The sequence below is a fragment of the Pavona decussata genome, unplaced genomic scaffold (assembly GCF_977016875.1).
Source record: "Pavona decussata unplaced genomic scaffold, jaPavDecu1.1 SCAFFOLD_254, whole genome shotgun sequence".
NCBI classification, from domain to species: domain Eukaryota; kingdom Metazoa; phylum Cnidaria; class Anthozoa; order Scleractinia; family Agariciidae; genus Pavona; species Pavona decussata.
In genome coordinates this window covers 6,915,322-6,939,283 of record NW_028145657.1, presented here as the reverse complement: position 1 = coordinate 6,939,283, position 23,962 = coordinate 6,915,322, and the positions used below count along the sequence as shown (strand labels likewise).

Below are 23,962 nucleotides of genomic sequence, written 5' to 3'. Positions count from 1 at the left end.
GTAACTTTTGGTAACATTTCCCTTACGAGCGTAAAATCTCTCAATGTGTGCTATTACACATGCAGTTCATGTGCAAGTGTCAGGGACGACACTTTTCTTTGGAGGGGATGTATGTTAGGTTGTAAACATTGATAAAAATAACCGGAAGTTGAAAAGCACCCTAAAGCGGAAGTTTGCAACACGTGACGTGTGACGTAGAACACTTACATCCGGGAAAGTCTTACACGAGGAGAAAATCAATGTATTAGTTTTGTTTAGCAAAGAAAATACAACGCCGTTTGAAGTGCTCTGCGTTTATTGTGGTCTTATGGGGCGCGGGTAACATATGCTTACTACTAAGCACAGCGTTAATGACGGAGAAGTTGTAACTGGTGAAGGTATGGCTTCATGATAATTTATGATTCCCTTTATCTATAATAAGTCAAGTTTTCAAGGGTAAAGTAGCTAATAATCACAAACGATTTATAAGTATGCTGTATTTTTGTTCTTGTCATAATACTTTTTTTCCGCTATCCTGACAAAAATAGTTTTTGTTAAATTTGTCATGGTACCCATTTTAGTCCAGGTTCAAAAAGCACTTCAGAGACATAACCGACAGAAGGACTGCATATTGGTCTGTCTGTCTGTTTCTCTTTTCTTGTTCACTATGAAGTTAACTGTTACTATTGTTTTCCGGTTGAATTGTCTTTGTACGTGATGGGTCTCTTAAACAAAGCTCACGGTAAACAATCAGCTAATGACAATAATTACGTTGACTGTTTCTGCTTAGAATATGCTTTTTCGAAAGCCCTTTGTAATAGTGACATGTCAATCATCGACTGAACATCTTTGTCTGTCTTGGAAATCAGTTATCACACTTCAAGACTTTTCGTGTTTTTGTGAATATGATCGTCAACCCAGTGGCTTAATTATATTTATTTGCAGGCCTTGCTGCCCTGGTCCAATTGTACGTGGATGCCATCAACACTCCTGGCGTGATTCCTAATGTGCAAACAGCTTGGGAGACATTTGTGGTAACAAAGTGCACGGAGGCCTCTCATGCAGCACTCCAAATTTATGACGCCACCATGACTGAAGAACTGGCGGGTCAGCTTCCTTGTGATAGTGACAAAATTCGACAGACTCATGAACTGGCATTGGAGAAAGGTGTCACTCGGCTGGAAGCTGAGATATTTGGAATGTCTGCCATTACAATTGAAAAGTACCTGAAGGAATTGACGGTAAGTATTTTAACATACATTTGCAATGCGTATAGGTGCAGAGTATTAAATGTTATAATTAGCTATATGTCCCCCGTAAGACCCCAACTGAAGAGCTTGCTTTCAGGCTAAATGTTAGTCCTTGTCCTTTTCGTCCTGGCAAGGCACCGATTAAGGTGAACTAAGGGAAGTGGTCATAACTACTATACTCGAACAGGGCCCATCTAACCACAAAATAGATGGTGGTCTTTGCCTGCAACCCCTCCCCCCCCCCCCCCTTCCTCAACCTGGTGTCTTTATTGAATAGCCACCCCTCTATCCAGCAATAAACAGTGACAATGAGATTCGAACCTCACTTTTCTTGTGTCAACTCAAATTTTAAAGCCAATAAAATTTTGCCGAGTCAAGCTAAAAGTGGGGCGCAATTTGTGGGAAAGACAAATTCATCCCTCCACCCAGTACGCGGCCGAGTGGTACAAACAAAACAATGCTACAAACGAAAAAATACAAAACAAAGCAAAGGATGATGAAAATAAACATAAGCGAAATTGATGGAAGTTTTAAAAGCATTTCATAAACGATATATCCCCCCATTTCTTGTTTGTGTTATTTATTAATCGTTCCCCTTTCTTTCAATATTTTCGTTACGAGTTGCTGTCCCTTTTACAGATTTATTTAGCCATTTGTTATTTGCAGGCAACGTTCGACAAAAAGTTGTCTTCGTGGCAGTCTGAAAATAAAAAATCAACTCAGGAGGCCTGTACCGTTCTTCTAAAGGAACTTAAAGAGAAATACTTGGATCCAGTCCTTGCTCGGCTACACGGAAAGGAGGGCGCCAAGGTATTCTTTAAAGACATTATGCAGGGATACAAAGGGATTGAAGAGGATTACAAGGTCCGTGACATTGGAGCTAAAGACGTCTGCGCAAAGGTGTTCTTCGAATTTCATCCGGTAACAACTAACTTGATTACACGATATTTTTAATTAAAAAAAGTGCCCGAGAGACGGTCATTTTGGTGTCCCTCAAGCCCCCAATAAAAGGTTTTCATGAGGTGACTTAAACTCTTTTTCTATTTTCTTGCGATAAGTTTGACTCCTGATACAAGCACTGAGATATCATTTCTTCGAGTGTGGCTGCGCAACTCACTGAATAATACATCATTCTCGTTCATTTACTAGGCTTAAAATATACCATTACATTTATTCCATTGCGCGTATCCCACACTGGTTTTCAAATCTTCGCAGTATATGCCGGATGTTTGTGCCATGAGCTTAGTTAAATGGCTTTAGCTCCCACGAGTCTCCTGTAGCTCACTGGTAGAGCATCCGAACAACTACAAGTAATCGGAAGGTCTAAAGTTCGTCTCTTGGAAGAACCAATTGGATTCCCTTTTTTTCGAGTGCGACTTTCGGCACTCACTGAATAATACATCATTCTCATTCATAATGAGTTCGTCTCCCGGAGACGAACATGTATAGAAAACTCTTCCGTTCCTTTTCTTTCGAGATTATATGAAAAAAAAAAACTTAGCTTTACATCTCGGATAACTTTATTCAACGGATAAGTCGCTATCCATCGCATAAAATGTATTGGTTGGAGTATATTTTATCCGCTGGATAGAAATGTATCCACTGGATAGAGTTATACGCTCTTTGAACAACCGGGGCCTGGTGTTTAATAAGTTGTTTCGCAATTTTAAAGCGTACATTTATTATTTTTATCTTTTACTTTGTTGAGTGCTTTTGATTCTCACTACGTAGGTACTAATGAACGAAATGCAGGGTTATCTTTGAGTGCTGCAGCAACTGAAGGACTACGACGAACAGTCAGCTCGAGCAATGGCAGAGAAAGCCTATCAAGAGCAGGAAAAGAGGAAGCTTGAAATGCAGGAAACGATTGCAGGATTGGAAAAACAGCTACTTGAGAACGAGAAAAAACAGCTTGAAGTAAGCGAGCCAGGATTTATTGATAAAGTGGTGAAGGTCGCGACCGGGGTGGCGGAGGTGGCGGGAAAAGTGAAAGATGTCGCGAGTTTGGCGCCCAATTGTAGTGTTATGTAAAAAATGTTTAAACTAGCTACACAAGATTTTCTTTTTATTTTCTTGATTATAACTTTGATTGATCGATATAATACATACGTTTAAGCCTCACTTGACTAACAATAAAAGCAACTCGAATCTCAGGGCTGATCGTCCGGGCTTCGAACAACTCGGCCCTGATATTTTTGTTCCTGCATTAAGATTTAGTCTCATGTAGCAAGAATTAAACTTTCTTAGCCGCAAAAGCTAGAGGTGTAGTAAGATAGAGTCAATTCACAAATCCAAATGTGAACAACAGCCCTTTTTATTATTACCTCTGCATTGTATTAGGATAGCAGGGAATTAAGTGCTTTCGACATATAACCTCTCGATTTGCAATGTAATTAGAGGCGCCTGAAATAGCGCTAGAACTGACAAAATATCATGTTTTTTGGTTTTCCGGGTCGTAATTTCGGCTGGAATTTTACATGTGCTCGGTCTAGTTTTCTTTAGAACCTGAATTAGGAGCCTTTTCACTTATTTACCTTTTGTTTTTAATGGCCTCACTTCGGCCATTAAAACAAAATATATAAAAATTCATACTTAAAAATAAAAAAAAGCTAATATTTAGACTTTATCGCAAGGCACGTGGAGACAAACAGCCTGATCTCTGCATTTATATTACTGATCAAAGAGCTGTTTTAAGGAAACCTCAAGCCGTGCTCAATGGAACAGCCTACTGAGTTAAAGAATATCAGATATATAGTAATCCTTTTCACTAGAAGTTGTGTTGTTTCTTCCTATATACGGCAATAATAAAATAGTTTTTATTGTTATGAACCAATAACGTTGCGAAACTAGTCACTACCACTGGTATAAAGTTATAAGAATGTCGATTGAATAAATGAATCAGTAAAATTTGCCGCTTAATTGTTCGTTGTTTGTTGACTAAAACTCGTGTATTTTGGAAATCCCGTGAAGCCCAAATGTACAAATGGCACTTAACCTTGCCAACTTCAAGAGCTTCAAAGCTATGACGAATTTGGAGGGTGAGGGGGTACACCACACGTCACAAACTGAAAATTTTATCTGCTGACAGATGGTAAAACTTTATCAAAGTTGATTCCCAAGCCAGTTTAACTAAAAAGATATTGCATCGTTTAGAGGGTATTGTAATTAAAGTCATAATATATGATGATGACGTTAATGATAGGAGGGGCTGGCGTGAGGTCTTACCCACCGGGACTGACTTTATTCCAGAGACTTGTATTACTTTGTACGACACCATCATACTTTCAGATCCCCTGTTTGATTATTGTTCTGCTGTCTGTGATGGTAGAAGAAAGACTAATCTTTACTTAGAGAAACTTCAAAGACGTGCGGTCGGTATCATTAAGGGTCGCAAAATCCAGTAGCATGGAATTAATCTATTAAATTGCACTCCCAGTTGGCCTTGCCTTCAGATCTTCTGAAATATACCTTAGTGTCCTTGCGCCTACTGACGTCTTGCATGAATCTCACTACTCGCTTTTAACACCCTAAATAAGGACTTTTTTCGTCTGCCCCTTGTAATGACTGTTAAATATCAATATTCTTTTTGCCACAACGGGGCTAAAGCGTGGAATGACTTGACCAGCTGCCTTAGAAATTAAACCTCTCTTCGGAAATTTGAGAAGGGTATATGGTATCATTTCTATAGCCAGGATATGTTAATGTAAATGTAGCACTCAGTAGTTTAAAAAGCGGGGGCGGACCATGATCAGACCATGACACGCAGACAAACAACCACACCGTTTTTTATCCATGCAATGAAATTCACCCTTGGCAGTGTGATAATATCGCGTAAATGTTTTTGTTGTTTTCGTTTCATTCAGTCGACAGAGGGACCTAAAGTAAACAGTTTAAGGTGTTTTGATAAGGGTACTTGTCAATTCGATAGAAGTTACGGATAAGGTAAAATCGAGCACTCGGATTTTTTTTCCGAGTATGCCTGTGTCACTTTCTAGAATAATACATCATTCTTAAGTATTAATTACTTTTATATGCATCGGTCATACTTACGTTCACAAAATATCACAGTGAACTTAATGATCACCTAACATTGCCCCTCTGCATTCCTTAAGCACTACTCCCAACTTTCTGCAAAGAAATTATGGACATCAGCAACTTTTAATTAAGATAGTGCAGTAAATGAGTAGTTAACTACATTCATTCTATTCATTCTTTCTTGGCCTGTTTTATTCCTTGGTAGTTTTAGCGACAGCTACGACTAATTCAGTTAATCTTATACCAGTCGCCGAGACAGTTGTTTGTTCAAAACCAGTGACACAAATCTATTGCGTGACCATCACCTTATATTTCCCGGATATGCAAGCTGTAATGAAAGATTCATATGCCTAACCATCGTCCCTTTCAGCGGAAACTGGCGCTTATCCCTTGGAAACAATTCATTACCTGAAGTCTGATCAGAAATCGCTAACCTCTACAGAAAACAATGAAGAAAGGTTTGATTTGAATTGCTGTCTTGTTTGAAGGTACGTGAACTTTAAAATTTATTGTCAGGGGCTGACATATATAAAACATAATTGTCATGATCATCATGCCAAGTGCTCTGGCCGGTTCTCCTCCCTTGATCGATATTGAACTGCTTGCAAGACAACTTTGTCTTGATAGAATTATTTAGCCAACCAAGAAATTTTCGTAAAAGAGCGTCTAGTTGTGAAAAATTGTCAGCATAGAGTTGACTAATTCGACAAATTGCCCAATGGAGAATGCATTCCGAGTGACCTTTAGACTCCAGAATGTATGAATGCGCACGAGAGCAGTTGATGTAGTTCAAATGTGATGTTCGGTAATTTGGTATCTATTAATTTGATAAATTGATCAAATTGCGTTTTGGACATTGCTTTCGTATTCTGGGATGAAATCAAATCGTAGAGTCTAACTCGTTTGCAAGAGATATTTTAATTTGTGGTCGGTCAACGTCCACGTAAGATCAGGTTAAAGGCATCCATGGCGAATCGTTTTTCATGCTTCGTGGCAAAAATTAATCATGTGCATAATCTATATGCTGTTGTTTTTAACTTTTAGGATAAAAACAAAGGAAAAACCTTTGGCGAAACACAGAACGTTAGGCAAAACATAGTCGTCACCCGAAAGGAATTGGAAATCAAGACGAATACAATCAACAAACGTATCCATGGTTTCAAAGAATTTATTGACGTCACCGTTCTTGAAAACATTCAGTTATGGATTAAACTGGAATGAAGCAACTGCTGGATCGTATCGAAGAAGCTAAGAAATTTTCATTTTGGCTTTCGTGCGGATGTTTTTTAGGGTTTCCAATTTATTTAAATCGCGATTTTCGTCAAGTTGTTCGTCGAATATCTGCGTCAGTTTATTATTTAACGCATTCTTTTGTAACACTGTCCAAACAGTATGTTCATGGTGTGCTCCGGCATTTATATTCGTCGTCTGTACACAGCATGCAGATGTTCTGTGATAGACGTAATTTCGTTTGTTGGGGAGAAGAATGTAACCAATAGAGACCATCTTTAGATTTTCTGCAATAAAACTGGCTTTGTTCCTTGTTATTAATGTGGTATAAGAGAACAGTTACCTTCAGTATAGGCACTTACAAAAAATTGTCATTTGTAAACGAAGGACTTTTAAAACCCTTTTAGGCCTGATAGTCACCAGCATCAATTCCTCCTTGCTGCATCTTTGCATAATTACGTTCAAGAAATATCAGAATGAAATTTGTTATCGGCCTAACATTGTCCCCCGCATCCTTAAAACTTTAATCCCAACCGTTTGCGCTAAGAAATCATTTACATGAACGTCAGCAAATGTTCATTGAGGCTTTAAGGATAAATAGTTTTCGTAAAGATAATACGGTAATAAAGTTACCAGTATTAATACTTTTGCTATTAAACTATATTCATTCTTGGCTAGTTGCATTCGTTGCTACTTTTTGGCGACAGCTATGACTAGTTATAAATGTTTTACCATCCGCTGAAACAATGTTTTGTTGTTCAAAAGCAGTCCTGAGTCTATTGCGTGACGATTAGCTTTTCTCTGAATTTTCAAGCCGTAATAAAAGATTCGAATTCAGGTGCCCAACCATCATCCCTTTCAGCTAAAACTAGGGCTGTTCTGTTGGAAACTTAACATTAACTCAGTTCTGATCAGAAATCGTTAATCTCCACAGAAAACGGTCAGGAAAATTTTGATTTGAACTGCTGCCCTCTTTTGAAGGTATGTGAATGTTAAAATGTATTGTCTTGTTCATCAGGAGTGCTCTGGATCGATAATGAAGCCTGTTTGTCTTGATAGAATTGTCCAGGCTACAAAGAAATATTCGTAAAAGAGAGTGTACTTGAAAAATTGTCACAATGGAGTTGACTAGGGAAAGAAATTCGATAAATTACTCCATAGGAGAATACATTCCGGGTGACTTTTAGATTCGCGAATGTATACTTTTGTAATGCTGTCAAACACGAGAGCAGTTGATGGAATTCAAACGTGGTGTTCCTTAATCTTGCTCTTATTAATTAGCCTTAATTTGATATCGATCAACTAGATAACTTTTTGGACATTACTTTTGTATTCTGGGACGAAATCAAATCGTAGAACTCGTTTACAAAAGATATCAACTTCTGAAGGCATCCATGGCGAAATTTGAATTTCAACCTCTACAAAACAACAAGACAATGTATTATTCAAACGTACCCACAAAAACAGATCATTAACGCGAGTTAAGTCAATCAAACTTGTACGCGAAAAACTCTCAGCCGTTCCCGCGCCACTCGTTCCCTACTTTAAAGTTTGACAGTTTTTCAAATCATATCTTTTTTTTTCTCTGTGGGACATATAACAATTTACTATTGTTTAGCCAAGGACGAATCAGTGTTTGTAGTTTAAAATATTTTGTAAATTAGGACTTAACTTATTACCAAAAGTGTGTTGTATATTCTGTATATTTAAAGTGCCATCTGTCAAAGTGTTGAGTAATATATTAACTGGAACTATCCACTGAGAGACCTGTTTATATAATGAAGTTTAAAATAAAAACCTGCATAAAATTTAACACCTTCTTCTTGTTACTTGGCGAATTCCTACCCATGATGAAACCCGAAGTCGAAACCACGGCCAGGTTGTAAAACCAGGATCCTGGTTACATGTTTTCCCAAGCTCGGCATTAATAAAGGTTTACCAGTACTTCGTAACAGTTACACGCTTTCCCGCGCTTGTCTCTGGTTCACGTGCTTTCACGCAGTCGCCCTTGTTACTACCACTAGTTCCTCCTTTTTTCTTCACTTAAGACTGACTTCACGTTTTCCTGTGCTTGCATTGCTAATGGTTCATCACGTGCTCTTCACGCCGCTGCGCTTGTCACCGACTCACCGGTCACATTTTTTCCCGCGCTTTACACTACCTACACGTTTCCTTTCCCTTGGGACTGACCACATAAAAATGCCAATTTCCAGTCAATCACAAGCGAGGGCACTTGAACCATTAATCTTACAATACCGAGTTTCTTCTTAGATAATCCGCATCTTCAATTGCCAAGGTAGAACTGAATAAACCCAAACGAAAAACCTAAACAAAACCATTTTCGCGGAGCGTATCAGAGCGAAGTGCACCTGTTGTCGGTTTTTGATCCGGTAAATACAATTTTCTATGACTTAGCTGCACGAATGTTTATCTTACGGCAACAGCACGGGTTGTGTTGCGCATTTCTCAGTATTGATATAAACACGTGCTTGCACTGATCTAGCTAGCATAAAGAAGGTCGATGATCATTTAGAGCGGTTGTCATTAACGATTCTAAACGCAGCTAGTGTTTGACTGAAACAGCATTCATACAGGATTTCATTATGGTGAACGTTTAGGAAGATGATCTATGTATAGCTGTGGCCTACCCTCTCATGCAGTCCCTTTAAGGGCCTTCGTATTGCCTTCATCCTCTTAAAACAGCTGTACAAAAGGCCAGCTGGGGCCAGGATAAACATTAGGGAACTTAAGGGTACTTCCTGGGTTCGATAGGGTAAAAAAGAGGGAAAAAACATTTTTTTCGACCAAATAGAATTTGGGGATTTTATCTAACATTTACTGAAAAAAAAATTGAAAAATATTAAAAAGCGCGCGAGATATGTAGGAAAACGTATTTCCATCTAAAAGTAAATAAATAAAAAAGGTGTCATAACCTTCTTAGTGCGAGACGTCCCAGAGGAATTTTCGCGGCAAACACTTCATCCGGGAGCTCTTATTTCAGAAATAAGCATATTTTTTTTACATCTCGCCTGCAGAAAATTTCTCACTTCGAATTTTACACTCTTTGCCGGCGCTTCCCACATGGTAAAGTCATCAAAAAATGAAAAGAGCCTGTGGATAAAATCCGGGAAGAAGCCAGGACCTAAGAAAAAGGGAAAGATAGGTTTCAGCGAAGATCGAAAACGTGATCTTGCAGAGAGCAACAAAGGCTCTTGGTTCGACCAAGAAACTCTAGTCGACGTTGAAGGTTCTGTCGAAGGTGATCACAAAGAACTGGAGCAGCGGCCTTCAAATTAATCCACTGTTATTGGATCAAGTACACAGAGGTCGATTGCCGTGCAAAAGTCCTGCAGGGTAACTTTGCAAGCGTCCTGTGAAAATATCAAATATCATATTCTGCATCCTCTGGGCCGATTTCTTTCTTCTGCAGCGAGATAAAACCAAATAACGTTTTACTGCGCTTTTGCAATGAAACATTGGAATAAAATCAGCAAGAATTAGACCGATGAAATAGAACTCACCAGAAGCGTATCAGCCCACGTGTAATACTGGAGATAGCGCGTTCTGCGTGGCCCTTTCTCTCGCTTTTTGCTCCGCTCCACGCTATCTTGAATATTTCTTACGAAGAAATCACCATCGTACCTAAATAACCGTAAAAATGCGATTTTCTTTCATTATACATTTCCTTTGATACGAAATGAATACTGATCGCTTTAGCGTGAAGCGTAAAATACATTACACGCAATCAAAACGAACAACCTACCCAATAGATTTCATCTCTGTTATCAGTGCACTCCTCCGAGGAGTGCACAGTTTGGCAAACTCTCCGCTGACGCACTTCTGGTTTCGTTAGCCTTGGGTTTTCCCCGTTTTCCTGGTTGATTTTTACGTTTTCCTTTCGCCACTTTCCCCATCTCGCTCGATCACAACAGCTGAGTCTAAAACGTGTCTGCAACGCGATACTTTTTTCCGCGAAATTCTGTGCTATTGTTGTTGACGCCATGGGGTCCTGTTGCTCGATTGGCTCGCCACCTAATGAGGTATCATAATCTACTTTGGAGGCTTGTTTTTCTTGCAAACCTTTATCGAGCGAAAACTCGCACTTGAATTTTAGCAGAGTATGTCGACTTTGAACCAATTAATAGGGTATGTAAATTTGACGGATTGTCGTGAAATTTGGCCAGAAGATTCGAGGAACAATGACAAACAAAAACGTGTCAGGGAATTTTGATTTTCAAAATATTTTTTTCCGTGGCGACTGTTTACGCAACACGACTCAAATATTTTTTGCTACTCAAACTTTAGACGTGGATATCTAAATAACCAATCAGAATTTCGAAAAAGCCTGACACCTTTTTGTTGATTGATGCCTTGTGAATAACACTGTGCAGCGATTTCGTTCTTCGCGCGGCGTTCGATAACCGATTAATTCAATGGAACGACCATCGGTCGATTCGAGGTTCTACTGGCTCCTGGCACTTAAAAAAGGAAAAGATCGCTCAATTATTATATTTTTTTTATAGGAAACTACATTTATTAAGCTTTATAATGATATATAGTTTGTTAGAGGTTTATTAAAACTTGCGCGCGTACGATTTTTTTTCCAAAGGACACCCGCGAACCCAGGAAGTATCCTTAAGCAGCGACAACGGCAACGGCAACGAAAACGTAAGTAAGTAAGTAAGTAAAACCTTTATTTTGACACGATGAGTATTTAAGCTATGCAGCTTGTGGGGTCGTGTAAATAATATAAAAAATACTTAAACAAGAACTGTAATAAAATTATAAAGTAAAATAAGACTCATGACTTCTTGTATGTATAAACATAACATTGAAATTTACTATTTACAATAAACAAGTATTTGATAATTGATGGTATTGTATAACTGCTAAAATCATAGACCTAAAAACTCCTTTTAAGGGGGATCTATCTTCTACAGAATAAATTAGAAAAGTCCATGTCTCTGACCAAAGTAAGTTTGTTAATCATCCTGGAGAAACGTTTCACACTATTCGCCATACGACATTCAATTGGCAAATGATTCCACAACACTGGACCTCTATAAGATATAGAATGCTTTTTGATATTCGATTTGAAAGGTGGTATTTCCAGCTTAAGACTGTTCCTTAGATTATAAGAGGATTGCGATTTCACAATATGTGTTGTCATGCAGGATGGTAAAACATTGTGGTACATCTTATAAGTTAGTTTCAGGATAGATTGCTTATAGAGAGTTCTTAGAGTGTCCCATTTAGCCCTGGTGAGGACTTCCACTGATGGTAGATCCTTAGCAAAATTGAAAATGACTCTTGCTGCCCTGCAGTGTAGTCTTTCAAGTGAATCAAGTTGGTCTTGCCGATTAGTACCTCCCCATACGGATATACCGTACGTTACTGCAGGAATTATAACTTTAAAGTACAGGTTTAAGAGATCCTGTTTGGGTAAGAATCTGCTTTTCTTTATAAGGCTTAGTTTATTAGCAAAACTCTTCTTCAATTCCTTAATATGTTTGGACCAGCTAAGCTTGTGGTCGATTTTCACGCCCAAAAGCCGACTGTGTGTTACCCATTCTAAGTTGTTACCTCTAAGGTATATGGGTGGTAGAGGGCCAGTGAACGATCCTCTGTAGATTAGCATACATTGTGATCTCTTTGGGTGTGGTGTCAGTCTGTTCTTCACGCACCAGGCATAGAGCTCTTCTAGGGATTGATTTAACGCAGCAGACACTTCATCTATAGTCTTCCCGATACAGTATACAGTGGTATCGTCAGCATACATATACACAGACCCTGAGTGGATGGATGCTACAAGATCGCTTGTGTACAAAGTAAATAGAGTCGGCCCCAGGACACTCCCTTGAGGAACACCAGAAGACATTGAGACATTGAGCCAGAAGACGTCACCTGAAAATATATCTTTATTTCATTTGTGCTACTTCGCGATTATTTCAACTCGCTCAACTTCTTCAGAAACGGCGAACTATCCAGGAACCAAATTGGTAGGAGTGGCGTTAGCCTGCGAGCAAGCTCCCTTGGGGATGGGGGGCGGGAGGGGGAAATAGGAGAGAGCTTGCAACGATGTCTCAGGAATTTTCATTTCTGTGTTGAATGTTTCAACGCAAAATGCTGATTGGTGGATATTGAATTTGGTGCTTACGTCATTGCTCTTCGCGTGCGTCGTGTTGACAACACAAAAATGGTGGCGGAGTTTCTATTTGTGAAGGTTCCGAGAATTTCTCTAAATAACTTAGTCTCTGTAATTAAAACCCGAGGAAAGTCAAGCTGCCAATGCTTTACTTCAAAGTAGCGATGTTCTTGCAGTTTTACCTACGAGATTTGGGACAAGTTTGATATTTCAACCTTTTACAGCAACTGAAAGTCTAAAGTCTAACATCAAACAATGTCAGTTGTTTGCCCATTGAAAAGTATCATTATCGATTACTTGATCGCAGAAGCAAGAAGAATGGAGATGCCTGCCGCTTCGATTGCCGATATTTCAGATGGAGAGTCAAGGTCGCCCAAATTTAAGCTTTTGTTTGGTGTTTGGCTCAGCCAAAAAAAATATGAACATCTTTCAGCTTACGCCACTAATTAAAGCTTTCTGAATATATGCACTCAATTCCGAGTGCTTCGGTACGGCGTTAGCAGCGAACTGCTAATTTTTTAGGGCAACGTTTTTTAGAAGCGCAATGATTTCCTTTTGATCTAGCTGGCACTCTCACGTCTGCTTTGCTACTCGTTCACAACATCACAAATTTTACACGAGTTGAGTGTTCCAATGAAACCACATTGTCGATATTGAGAATTGCGTTCTCGTTCTCGGAGACCCAGCTGCAAAATTTGAGATCCTTCCGATTTCCTTGCACTGCTTCTATTTCTCCCTGGCCGGACTGTGTCCAGTTTTCGACACTTTTTATGTCCAGTAGTTTTGTGGCGTTGACACTGCAGTCGGCAAGATTTGCTTGACCCTTGGGACGACATTTGTGACCTCGACCTTTTCGTCAATCGGCTTTTAGTGTGCTCACAATTACACCGTAAGTAAAATCCTTCGCTAAATTTTCTGAATTTTGTGGCACTCGGTAGGCAAATTCGTTCAGAGAAACTATAGTTTTTGTCAGCAAGGATTCCCGTCTTTCGTAGTGTATCTGATAACATTGTACTTTTCACATGTTAATGTTTGTTTACGTTTGCTATCGCTTCCGGTTTGCACTGATTGGCCAAATTCTGACAGCTAGGACAGCAGGGAGCCGCGGGGAGTATTGGGGGCGGCATTCAAATTCCTGAGACACCGTTGCAAGCTCTCTCCTCTTTCCCCCCTCCCGCCCCCACCCCCAAGAGAGCTTGCTCGCAGGCTAGAGTGGCGTTCAAGTTAAGAAAGAAAATGAAAATTAACCGCGGTCGTGTGTTCACGTTCTCCACAAAACCTTGAATTTGGTCATTTCATGTTGTTGTTTTGCAGAGCACGGCAAAGAAATGCACAAAAATGTAAAACGCACGTGCAGAGCGATTGTTTTTGCTCATTAAACCTATTTTTTTGTGGCGTTGTCGTTGCCATCGTCGTTGCTTAAGCTCCCTAATAACAACTTTTCTAAATTGATCATTTGTTTCCAAAAATAACCTACCATGACAACCGCACGGCCGTCCAGACTCCGCCCATCAGCCAATCGCCGGCCGGTGACATTCGCGATCCTCAGTACTGGAACCTGCCACTGCTGCTCAAACTCTCTTATTTCTTGCTCTGTGAAGTCGCTGTTCAAGATTCGATCAAGTTTGTTGAAGGTTATAAGGTCGCAAAACAAAACCCAACAAAGCAAAAATGACAAAAATAGCATCAAAAAACACAAAAACTCTCTTTCCATTTGTTGTCATTTCTCTTCCTTTTTTTTAAGTTTTGCTAGTCCTCATCCGTGCTAGCGGGTTTACAAGTCTCGCTTTCATTTCGCCGAAAACATAGCAAAAAAAACTTAGCTCTATCACTTTATACATCCGCAGTTATACAATTTTGTTCTTGAAAACCTATATATAACTTTGATTTATCTCCGCCCACCGTTCACATTGTAAACCGTTTTCAAAGACCCCGGTTTTGTTGAAAATTTAAGGTCCACATAATCGTTTTAAGGTCGTTTCTGTTGACCACGCTAATGTGATTTTGTTTTGAAAGCGAGACAATCTTCTCCTCCCTGGAGGATTATGCGCACTCTGTGTTCATCTGCACAAGGAAGAATTTGGGGACAAGCTGATCAAATGAGTGCTTCAATATTTTTCGAATGGTCAGTTGCTTGTTAAAGCATTTAAGAAGAAAAATTGAAAGTAATGTTGTTCGACGTTTTGATGTATCAAACATCATTATCAAGAATGAAGAAAACGATTGAGATTTCAATTATTCAAACTCAATTCTTTTATTAACCCCAACATTAAACGTTTTCTCCATTCTTGATAATGATGTTTGATACATCGAGACGTCGAACAGCGTTACTTTTAATTTTTCTTCTTAAATATATTTCGACAACTCAAAGGAAAACCCAGTTCCGAATTTCATAAAGGATATCGAGTGGCAACAGCTATTTGCACAATCTTGTCGTCTTGATTCACAATACGGTTTATCTGCAAAGATACCAATTCAAAATTAGACCACCTTACGGAGTTTTTAAAGATTGTATAATAAACCCCAGAACATACCCAATTGTACCAAGTTCACTTATGTAAAGGACTCTAGTGCTCCATCCCTCAGAATAGCAAACCTGGACTCAGTTCTCAGATTCAGCTGACTCAGGGCTAGAATGAACTAAAGTTGAATCCTCGATAAATATATTTTTTTTTTTAGCTATTAGAACATTTTCAACTAACGAGATGAAAACCTTGGTTCAGCGTTAATCGGCTTTCGAACAACCGGGCCCTCTTCACGCACGACGGGAGGGGCGAGTGATTCGCAATCCACGCACTAAGGCCGAATTTCTGAGGCTATTCTAAAAGGCATTCCGAACAGATATCCACTGAAATGAACAGTTGGGTGCCCTTGTTAACTTTGAAAATGACTAAAACACATCTCAATCAAAATTAGAATTTGTCAAGTTTACCTGATTTGGCAAGTCATCAAAACTGCCTCTGAAAAGAAAAAAAAAGATGCATGGAATACGTCGAATGGAACAAGATATGTTGTTCTCAGAGAAATTAATCCTACAAATTCAAAATAAGGGCTGATTCCTGTTTCCTCAAATGCCAGTATGAAATAAGAAGTTTGTTGAGGGGATTAATGACTTAATTAATGGGCAGTTTGGAGAGCCTCAAGAAGCTAGAGTTGCTAGTTATAGTGCTATCCAAACTTCCTGCCTTCCCACATGATATACTCGATATACACACAATAAAACATGAACCAATAATTGTTAATGGGAGGGGGGGGGGGGGGGAATTGGAAAATACCTGTCTGTAAAAGAGAATAAGAAAAGTGCTGCATCAGCTTTTTCTTTGAAAGCCTACAGAGAGAAAACACAACAAAAAATTATCACTCTTGTTTAAAATATTCTTGTAACAAACACCTCAGTTTACTGAATGCAAATGTTCTGTTCTAAAATATAGATTTTGTTTACTGTGTACTGGTACAAAACGTGTACTGAAGCCAAATGGTACCATCAGATGACAGTTTGATCTATCTGGTACAAGTCATACTGGTTCCAAATTGGCCGTCAGTTTCATGTAAACAATTAGTCGCTTAAAGTTACTTCTTACTAGCAAAAGATGATCATATTTTTTGATGGCATGTTCACCACAGTAACGCAACTGGAACTTGAACATCACAACTTTCTGGCTTTCTTTCAACTAAAAAGTGAAAAACAAAAATACAAAGCTCAAATTAATTGTTTGCCTCACAACTGTGTAGCATAAGCATTGATCACAACATTTTGCCTACTATACTGCTGGTCTTCATCAGGCAATATTAATGGTGCGTAGTCAACACCATTGCCTGACGAAGACCAGCAGTATTAAACATCATAATCAACACCTATCCTGTGTTTAGCACTTTCAGAATGTACCATTTTGAAGCAATTTTGCCAAACCACTTCTTTAAAATGGTACAATCTGACAATTCTGGTCAGCAAGCTCTGACAACTGTAGAGCACTAATAAATCATAACAATTTTCATCATGCATACCTTTGCTGGCCAGTATACAACTGATGTCTGGATACCTGGGGTTTCCACATGAATGCTTGGGATTTCTGAATGAAGAAACAAAGAAATAGTAAGCAGCAATGACTTGTGAGCATTGTCCAAGTAAAATGTCCGGCTGATTGTGGGCTGCAATATTATCAATATTTGGAGGAGATGGCTCCTCAAGGAATTTGTGGTTGGTATTAAAAAAAAAATAATAATAAGTCTCTCAATCTTGTTTTATAGACATTTTCAAACTTACATGCACAGTAGATCAACGTCTAAGTAGCTGGCTATTCTCCACTGTAGTTCCTGGCCATGGCTACATCAAATGTATATACTGACTGTAGACAGTTGCTATGGCATAACTCAAGAGACTACAGCTGTACAATAAAAGCCCTGAATTTCACTGAATACACTTGACCGAAACTTGATGTTTCATGTACATGCACAACTGCAGAACTCAACAAGATCTTTAGCCTGCGAATGGAGCTGCCTCTCATCACTCCCGGCCCCCAAGGTGTTTTGCGAGACGCCCCTCGGGGGCCGGGAGCGATGAGAGGCGGCTGTATTCACAGGCTACAAGATCTTGCCTGTTCAAAGACATTTTACTGGCATACGCTGCGTGCAGTATGATCTTCAAAGTTATCCGTGTGCACTGTCAGGTGTAGGTTGGTGCATTCCAATATAAAACCTCACCTGGAGTTCATTAGTTCCAGGGGTAAAATGATATATTTTTGTTTCCATGTGTAACATACATGACTACGTAAATGCAGGGCAAATGTTATATTTTATGCTATAATTTACTAAAAGTTACAATATGTAGAATGGAAACTTAACATTCTGAATGGTATAAGTAAGGGCTATTTTCAGCAAGTTTCTTCAATATAAATTTGGCATGCATCATCCCAGGCATCATAGGTAAAATTTTAGGATGACTTTGTACACAAAACATGTCCAAACAATATTATTATTTTTATGTGCAAACAACGACAGTAATGACAATGTCATTAATAGTCAAACAACTCCAAACCCACGAATCTAGAATGAAAATACAGTGAAGAACATCTACAGTAGTACTACTACAGGGCATAACTAATCGATCGAAATCGATCATCAAAAACGTAATCGATTAATCGATAGTACTCGATATTTGTCGATTGATTAGTTATAATAATCGATAAAAATCGATAATCACAAATTTGGCTAGAGTCACTCATTTTTTTTTTTTTTTTCATTCGAAGCTGAACTAGCGAGCGGCACATCTGTTGATTTATCGAGTGGTGAAAATGTGTTATTTTCTCACACATGTATTTGCGAATCAGTGTATTCAAGAGAAGAACAGTGGGAGACTGAACTTAAGTAATAATAATAATGGATAATAACTAAGCATTTCTTACCTTTAGAGCTTCCCATCTTTTTGCGATTTAATTTACATAAATGAAGAAACTAAAATTAATATTGGTTGTAAGGACAGCTGAAGGGACTACTGCTGTACTTGCCTGACAAACCTCAGCAAACCTCAGTGCAAACCTGGACAAACGCATCTGAAAGCTCAACACCCGCGAAAATCTCTTGCTAAAGATTTGTTGAAAAGAGCATGAAATCCAACGGAAATTGACACACGAGTGACGTTTCATTACACCGTACATTATTGCTCTTATGGTTGTGTTTCCTATCGATTTGTGCCCATGCAGTACCCCTGAGTACCCCGTAGTGACATACAAATTCATAAATCGATATCAATAAAGCAAATAAAGTGTTATGGAGATGTTTGTTGAGTTTAATATCAGTTTCGAGTTGCTGTTTATTAGTTCAAGCGAGTGATGATGGACTAAACGCAACAGAAAAAAGAATCAACCAACCCATCTTCGGCCATTTTTATGTCTTCGATATTTTTCGATCAAAATCGATAAAATCGATTGTTTAATTACAGAAATCGATACAATCGATAATCACAAAAAGTCGACCGATCGATTTTCATCGATTTTCGATATTAATCGATAAATTATAATCGATTTTAATCGATTACTATCGATTTTCATCGAGTATCGAAAATATCGATTAGTTACGCCCTGACTACTATTAGCACTGAGGTTCAGTCCATGGCTTGTATAGTTTTGGACAAACAAAATTCCATGATAGTCATGAGACAACTAGATCTATGGTTCACCTTGTCCTAAAAGCTTAGCCACTGTACTCGTTTTACCAACACCAGGCTTTCCAGTTAAAATAATTTTGTAGGAGACAGTTTCTATGGCAAGCTGTGGTGGTAGACTAGGTACTTCAAGCAATCCTAGAAAAAAAATTGCATAAAAGGGAGTGAACAAGCAAAAGATGAAATGTTTACTGTTATGCTAAAACAAGGGATGTTGGATGCCAGTTAGGGTCAGGTTGCCAACAAGCTACATGGAGATCTTAGCTACAATAGATCTCCTTGTCACTCACCGAAACTTTTTCTTCTGTTTCGATGCAGAATTCCTCCCAAAAACTCGCGTCCCTCTGGAGTTTCTTGCCACTTGAATTGAATAATAGACCCCTTAGGCTTAAATCGCGCCATCGCGAACCCCTTAATCTGAAAAAACGAACAATTTACGAACAAACTTGCGGACGGAATGTTTTGACCGCCATATTGGAATGTTGCCGCATGTCAAAATACTCAGAAACGCTCGCCAAGCTGTCATTATCGCGGGCTCTGGTCTTTTACTCGTTCTAGTCTCCCTCCAACTAAATTTCTTGCGGGGCGTGTAAAGTGCCGAATCGAGTACCGTGCCGAAAACAGTATGACGCATAAATTATGACAAATTTATGCATTGTGTAATATCCCCTCAGTAAACATGCCATCAGGGTATCTAGACCTATTTGTTTCACGCCGAGAGTCAAATTACTAAATTTCATTGCCTTATGCACGTAAATAGTTCCGGAGACAGGATAATTGAATTAAAGCCCTAATAAACCAAAATACAGTCGAACCTGTATTAAGCGGCACCGTATTAAGCGGTGACCCTCTATTATTATTATTAAGCGGTCAGTTGTCAAAGTCCCGAAAATTACTTCCCTTTATTACTGTAATCCTGACCTGTATTAAACGGTCACCTCTATTGTCTTGACCTGTTTTAAACGGTCACTTTGTAACAGGAAACCACTTAAAAATGGTAAAAAAAGCGCGCCAGGCAATTGAGTTTCTAATAAGCTGCACAATCGTGGCGTTAATGTTTTACTAGTCCGTTTCAATACCATGCTCTCCTTTGTCATACCATTTTAACGCCGAACGTTCTTAACCAAGTAAATGATGTATTCTGTACAACCTGTATTAAGCGGTCAACCTGTATTAAGCGGTCACTTAGCCATTCCCCGAGGGTGACCGCTTAATACAGGTTCAACTGTATCAGACTTCGTGGTTTTCTGTGTACCTTTACATTAAAGTTTTTAAAACATGGTTTAAAAGGGCTTTTCATTTCAGGCAACCCGAAATGACGCGAATAGCATTTCTTTCATCACGCCGGTCACACGATAAATCTTTCAGGGTCACACTTTGATCCCCCAAATTAATACGTCACGTACATGTAACAGTATGTCACGCATATGCTACACGCCTCAGTCACGCCTTGCTAAAGTATGTAACTCGTTTCCTTAACGCAAATCTGTAAACGTGTTGTACGATTTACTCTCTGTGTAGGTATACAATTATGTAACTATCACTTGTAAATCAAATTCCTCGTGAAGTAAGCAAAAGTAAAGTAAAAAGTTTGCTTAGTGCTACTCACTTGTTTAACATCATTTAAAAAATTTTCTAAAAAAAATAAGTTTATGTTGTGACAAAATTTTTACCTTTTACGATCATAATTTGAAATATCCCAATCACGACAGGGAAACATTTTAAATGCGTAACGTACATGTAACAAACATGTCACGCATATGCTGCACGCCTCAGTCACCGAGTCCTTGCTAAAGCATGTAACTCGTTTCCTTAACGCTAACTGAATCCGTAAACGTGTTGCGCCCAGGTGTACGTTTTACCTTCTGTGAAGATATACAAGCACGTAACTATCACTTATACGGCCGTCGATAAAACCAGGAACATGGAACATTCCGGAACATTCCGGAACATCCCGGAAGACGAAAAAAAAAAATAAATAAGATAAAAAAAAAAGAAAAAAATTAATTGATAAAAATAAAGGAAAAAATGAAAAAAAAAAAAAAAAGTGTGTGTATATTTATATAAAATGAAATTACATTGTTTCCGAAAAAAATTCATATAAGAAGAAGTACGAAGTAGGTGGGACGGTAGTATCAATGGGTATGTACTTCAATGGTAGGTACTTCATGTATCCCTTATTATAATAGGGGATATATGAAGTTTTTCGGATTGGATTGATATAAAAATAATTATCAAAAAGTGTCAAAAATGGGGATATATGAAGTACCTACCGATAAATGGTAGGTACTTCATAAGGTAACAGAGTAGAGAGGTAACAGAGTTACAAGGCAACACTCGTAACAGAGTGAGAAGGGGAACACAGTAATCAAAAATAAAATTTGGGGACATAATGATTTCAAAAAGAATTTGGGTACATACTTACAAAAAATAAAAAGTGAGGACATAATAATTACCATATATGAAGTACCTACTGATTAATGGGGTGTTGTAACTGACCACACTGAATGAAGGCGCAAGTACTTTCTCGCCATTTGCAGCACGTGTTTATCGTCCGCTACGCCAGAAATGACAGTTCCGGCTCGGCTGACCAAAAAGTCAATTTCCTGATCTTCGGAGTGGAAGTAAAAGTCGTTCGCGCAGTCTTTTTACCAACACCCTCCCGGGCTCCACGCGTCTTCGCCTAGGGCCTCCCGTTCCGTATTTGTACTCCTTTGTTGGTCGTTCGGGAGCTTGGACCCGTTTCTCGAACGAAAGCCACGAAAACTTCTCTGCCCTTCCATGCTATTTTCAATGGATTTTATCTTAAAAACAAACAGGCCTAACAGAAATCTTTGTTCATATGAAAAATAGTTATAAGCGTAGAGAACAGCTTTGTAAAAGCAAGCAATCTACAAGGAACCGCACAACGAAAATGCTGCAAGTATACGCAGGATCTGTGAAAGACCTAATCAGCCAAAAATATAAACCCGGCGTATCCAATCGATGGAATCGATAATCGATGACAATCGATATCAATCGATACCAATCGTTATCAATTAATCGATTGATATTGATAATCGATGACCAATCGATGGCGAAGATTCGTGTGGTTATCGATTGGTATCGATTATCAATACCAATCGATAGATAAATTGGTATCGATTGGTATCCGATTGGTTGCAGATTGACGAAACCGGATGCGACGCATAAAAAACACAACTTTGAACGCAGTAATTATAAACACATTTTAACGTCAATGCCCCGTCCACAGGATTCCTTTTTTTTTTTTTTTGACAAATTAAAAGTTCGTTCCATTGGCCAATCTATAGACTTCAAAAAACGGAAAGTGGTTGCATCATGCCTTCACAGAAAAATTCTGGTAACAGAAGTTGTACTTTTGCAAACAATGAAATTGCCGATAACAGCAGCATGAGTTGTTGCAAAATAATGAATAAAGCAGCAATACCTAGCCTTATAATAACGAACACAAAGACTGATCACATACATACAAACTAAAAAATCTATGAAGGCGCCAATTGTGTCTAAAAGAAATAAAATATGCAGCAAAAGATTTAAAAGACGTTCCTTTTTTCATCCTAGTAGTAAGCGATGAGCCATTTTAGTTTTGGTGTTTGGTATATTCTGGGTCGGAATTTGTTTTACCAATTTCGTCCCTAGGGCTTCCTAAAAATGGCGGATGATCGGACAAGTAGCGTGCGTGACGTCTGTTCAAGGTTGCTGAGCCAATCGATAGCAATCGATGAACGGTTTTTGTGTGGTTATCGATTGGTCATCGATTGGCCGATACCAATTAACTAATTTTATCGATTGATATCAATTGATCGATTGAATTTCCGATCATCGGTTTCCATCGATTGGATACGCCGGACATAAATGACTCAAATTTCTGCAAGGCTGATCGGACTGCGTAGAAAACTTATAACACGTCAGCGACATGATAGAGACCAAACCGAGAATCAACAGAATGCGGCAACCCCTATCATGTCGCTGTCGTGTTAAGTTTTGTACACAGTCCGATTCTTCATATATCCCCTATTATAATAAGGGATACATGAAGTACATACCATTGAAGTACATACCCCATTTATACTACCGTCCCACCTACTCCGTACTTCGAATTCTTCTTATATGAATTTTTTCGGATACAATGAACTGATTTAGTTCTTGATATTTCTAAAGAACTTTCTAGGGTTTTAGAAGAGGAACGATGCCGGCTGAATACTTAAAAAACAAAAGCAACATAACGCATTTTCTATTTGGTTAGATTCCGAAATTGATTAGAAATTTCAAACCACTAATTTCTCGCAAAACAGCTTTATCGTTGCTATTTGTTTTGCGTTTCATAAGATTTTCATAAGATCGACAATTTAAATCAATCATAATGAATGAGCGTTGTAGATTCGATTCGATTCGAAAAGACAAGATAAAACGGTGGCAAAAAAACGTGACAAATTGCCGGTCTGATCAGTCTGCCAGTCAGTTCTTACATGTCTTCCGGTTTTTTACTCTTGTACTGTAGTTTTCTACCTACTATACCTCAGGCTTTTGCTGATAGGACTTAAATTCTGTAGCTTTAATTTTAGTCTGAAGCTATGACAAATTAACGAAAGGTTTCTTTAGTTTAAATTTGTTACAGTTAGATCTAAGAAATAAAACGTTTTGTTGCCATAAAATGTCTGCTCTAGTCTTTGCATCGCAAGCCCCCGTAAAAATATGTGCAATGACGTTTTTTCCTGTATTAATCAAACTATTAAATGGCGTTGAGCTGTGGTTGAATTTAGTTTCTTAAAATATCGTCCTGAATAGAAAACAAAATGCCGTCAGCTAATAGTAGTGGATCATTGCATAATGCAAATACAGGGTTTTGATTGGCTTAGCAGCCATGGTATATGAGCAATTATACCATGGCCGAGCAGTAGCGACCATAAATTGTTTTCTGGTTGCTCTTGAAGGAAATCAGCAAGGCCTACCAATATTACTTAATTGTTTTTAATAAAACAATTATTCCACTCGCGCTTGTTCCTCGCGAAGCGAGGGCCGAAGGCCCGAGCGTAGCGAGGTTAATAAATTTGTCGGGCCGAGCCGGCCCGAGCGGAGCTAAGCCGCGCGAATTCGAGCGAAAAATATATTTATTCCTCGCGAAGCGAGGGCCGAAGGCCC

The 23,962-nt window shown here is 38.7% G+C and overlaps 2 protein-coding genes, 2 long non-coding RNA genes and 1 pseudogene across 6 annotated transcripts in view; 3 read left to right on the top strand and 2 right to left on the bottom strand.

Annotated features, from left to right (window-relative positions):
• LOC146456865 (guanylate-binding protein 6-like) overlaps positions 1–23,962 on the top strand; it is an 84,954-nt gene that overhangs the window by 12,208 nt on the left and 48,784 nt on the right. The gene's annotated exons all lie outside the window — the stretch shown is intronic.
• On the top strand, positions 326–3,642 carry LOC146456870 (guanylate-binding protein 4-like; annotated as a pseudogene). Its single transcript, XR_014858719.1, has 4 exons — positions 326–377; positions 925–1,220; positions 1,896–2,150; positions 2,961–3,642. The product of XR_014858719.1 is annotated as a guanylate-binding protein 4-like (transcript).
• The window catches only part of LOC146456866 (uncharacterized), a 48,935-nt gene continuing 30,590 nt past the window's right edge, over positions 5,618–23,962 (top strand). Inside the window, exons 1-2 of the long non-coding RNA XR_014858753.1 lie at positions 5,618–5,752; positions 7,429–7,475. This is a non-coding gene — a long non-coding RNA (uncharacterized LOC146456866). The remainder of the gene's footprint in view (positions 5,753–7,428; positions 7,476–23,962) is intronic.
• On the bottom strand, positions 8,716–19,278 carry LOC146456868 (ciliogenesis and planar polarity effector 2-like). Its single transcript, XM_085092907.1, has 9 exons — positions 19,090–19,278; positions 18,815–18,937; positions 16,645–16,709; positions 16,221–16,310; positions 15,915–15,967; positions 15,572–15,599; positions 15,041–15,098; positions 14,117–14,262; positions 8,716–8,796 (listed from the first exon to the last, which is right to left on the bottom strand). The coding sequence occupies exons 1-9, from the start codon at positions 19,199–19,201 to the stop codon at positions 8,779–8,781; spliced, it is 693 nt and encodes a 230-aa protein (XP_084949033.1). The 5' UTR covers positions 19,202–19,278; the 3' UTR covers positions 8,716–8,778.
• Positions 9,618–10,517, bottom strand: LOC146456869 (uncharacterized). The gene is made up of 4 exons (XR_014858755.1): positions 10,451–10,517; positions 10,258–10,412; positions 10,016–10,136; positions 9,618–9,918 (listed from the first exon to the last, which is right to left on the bottom strand). It is a non-coding gene; the product is annotated as an uncharacterized LOC146456869 (long non-coding RNA).

Bases quoted from the DNA above. Each gene is read 5' to 3' on its own strand.
- LOC146456868 (XM_085092907.1), bottom strand. From the start codon at position 19,201: ATGGCGCGATTTAAGCCTAAGGGGTCTATTATTCAATTCAAGTGGCAA. The intron at 16,311-16,644 runs GTATGCATGATG...TTCACTTTTTAG, and splicing joins TTGTATACTGGCCAGCAAAG to TTGAAAGAAAGCCAGAAAGT. The intron at 14,263-15,040 runs ATCCTTTATGAA...CCTTCAACAAAC, and splicing joins AATAGCTGTTGCCACTCGAT to TTGATCGAATCTTGAACAGC.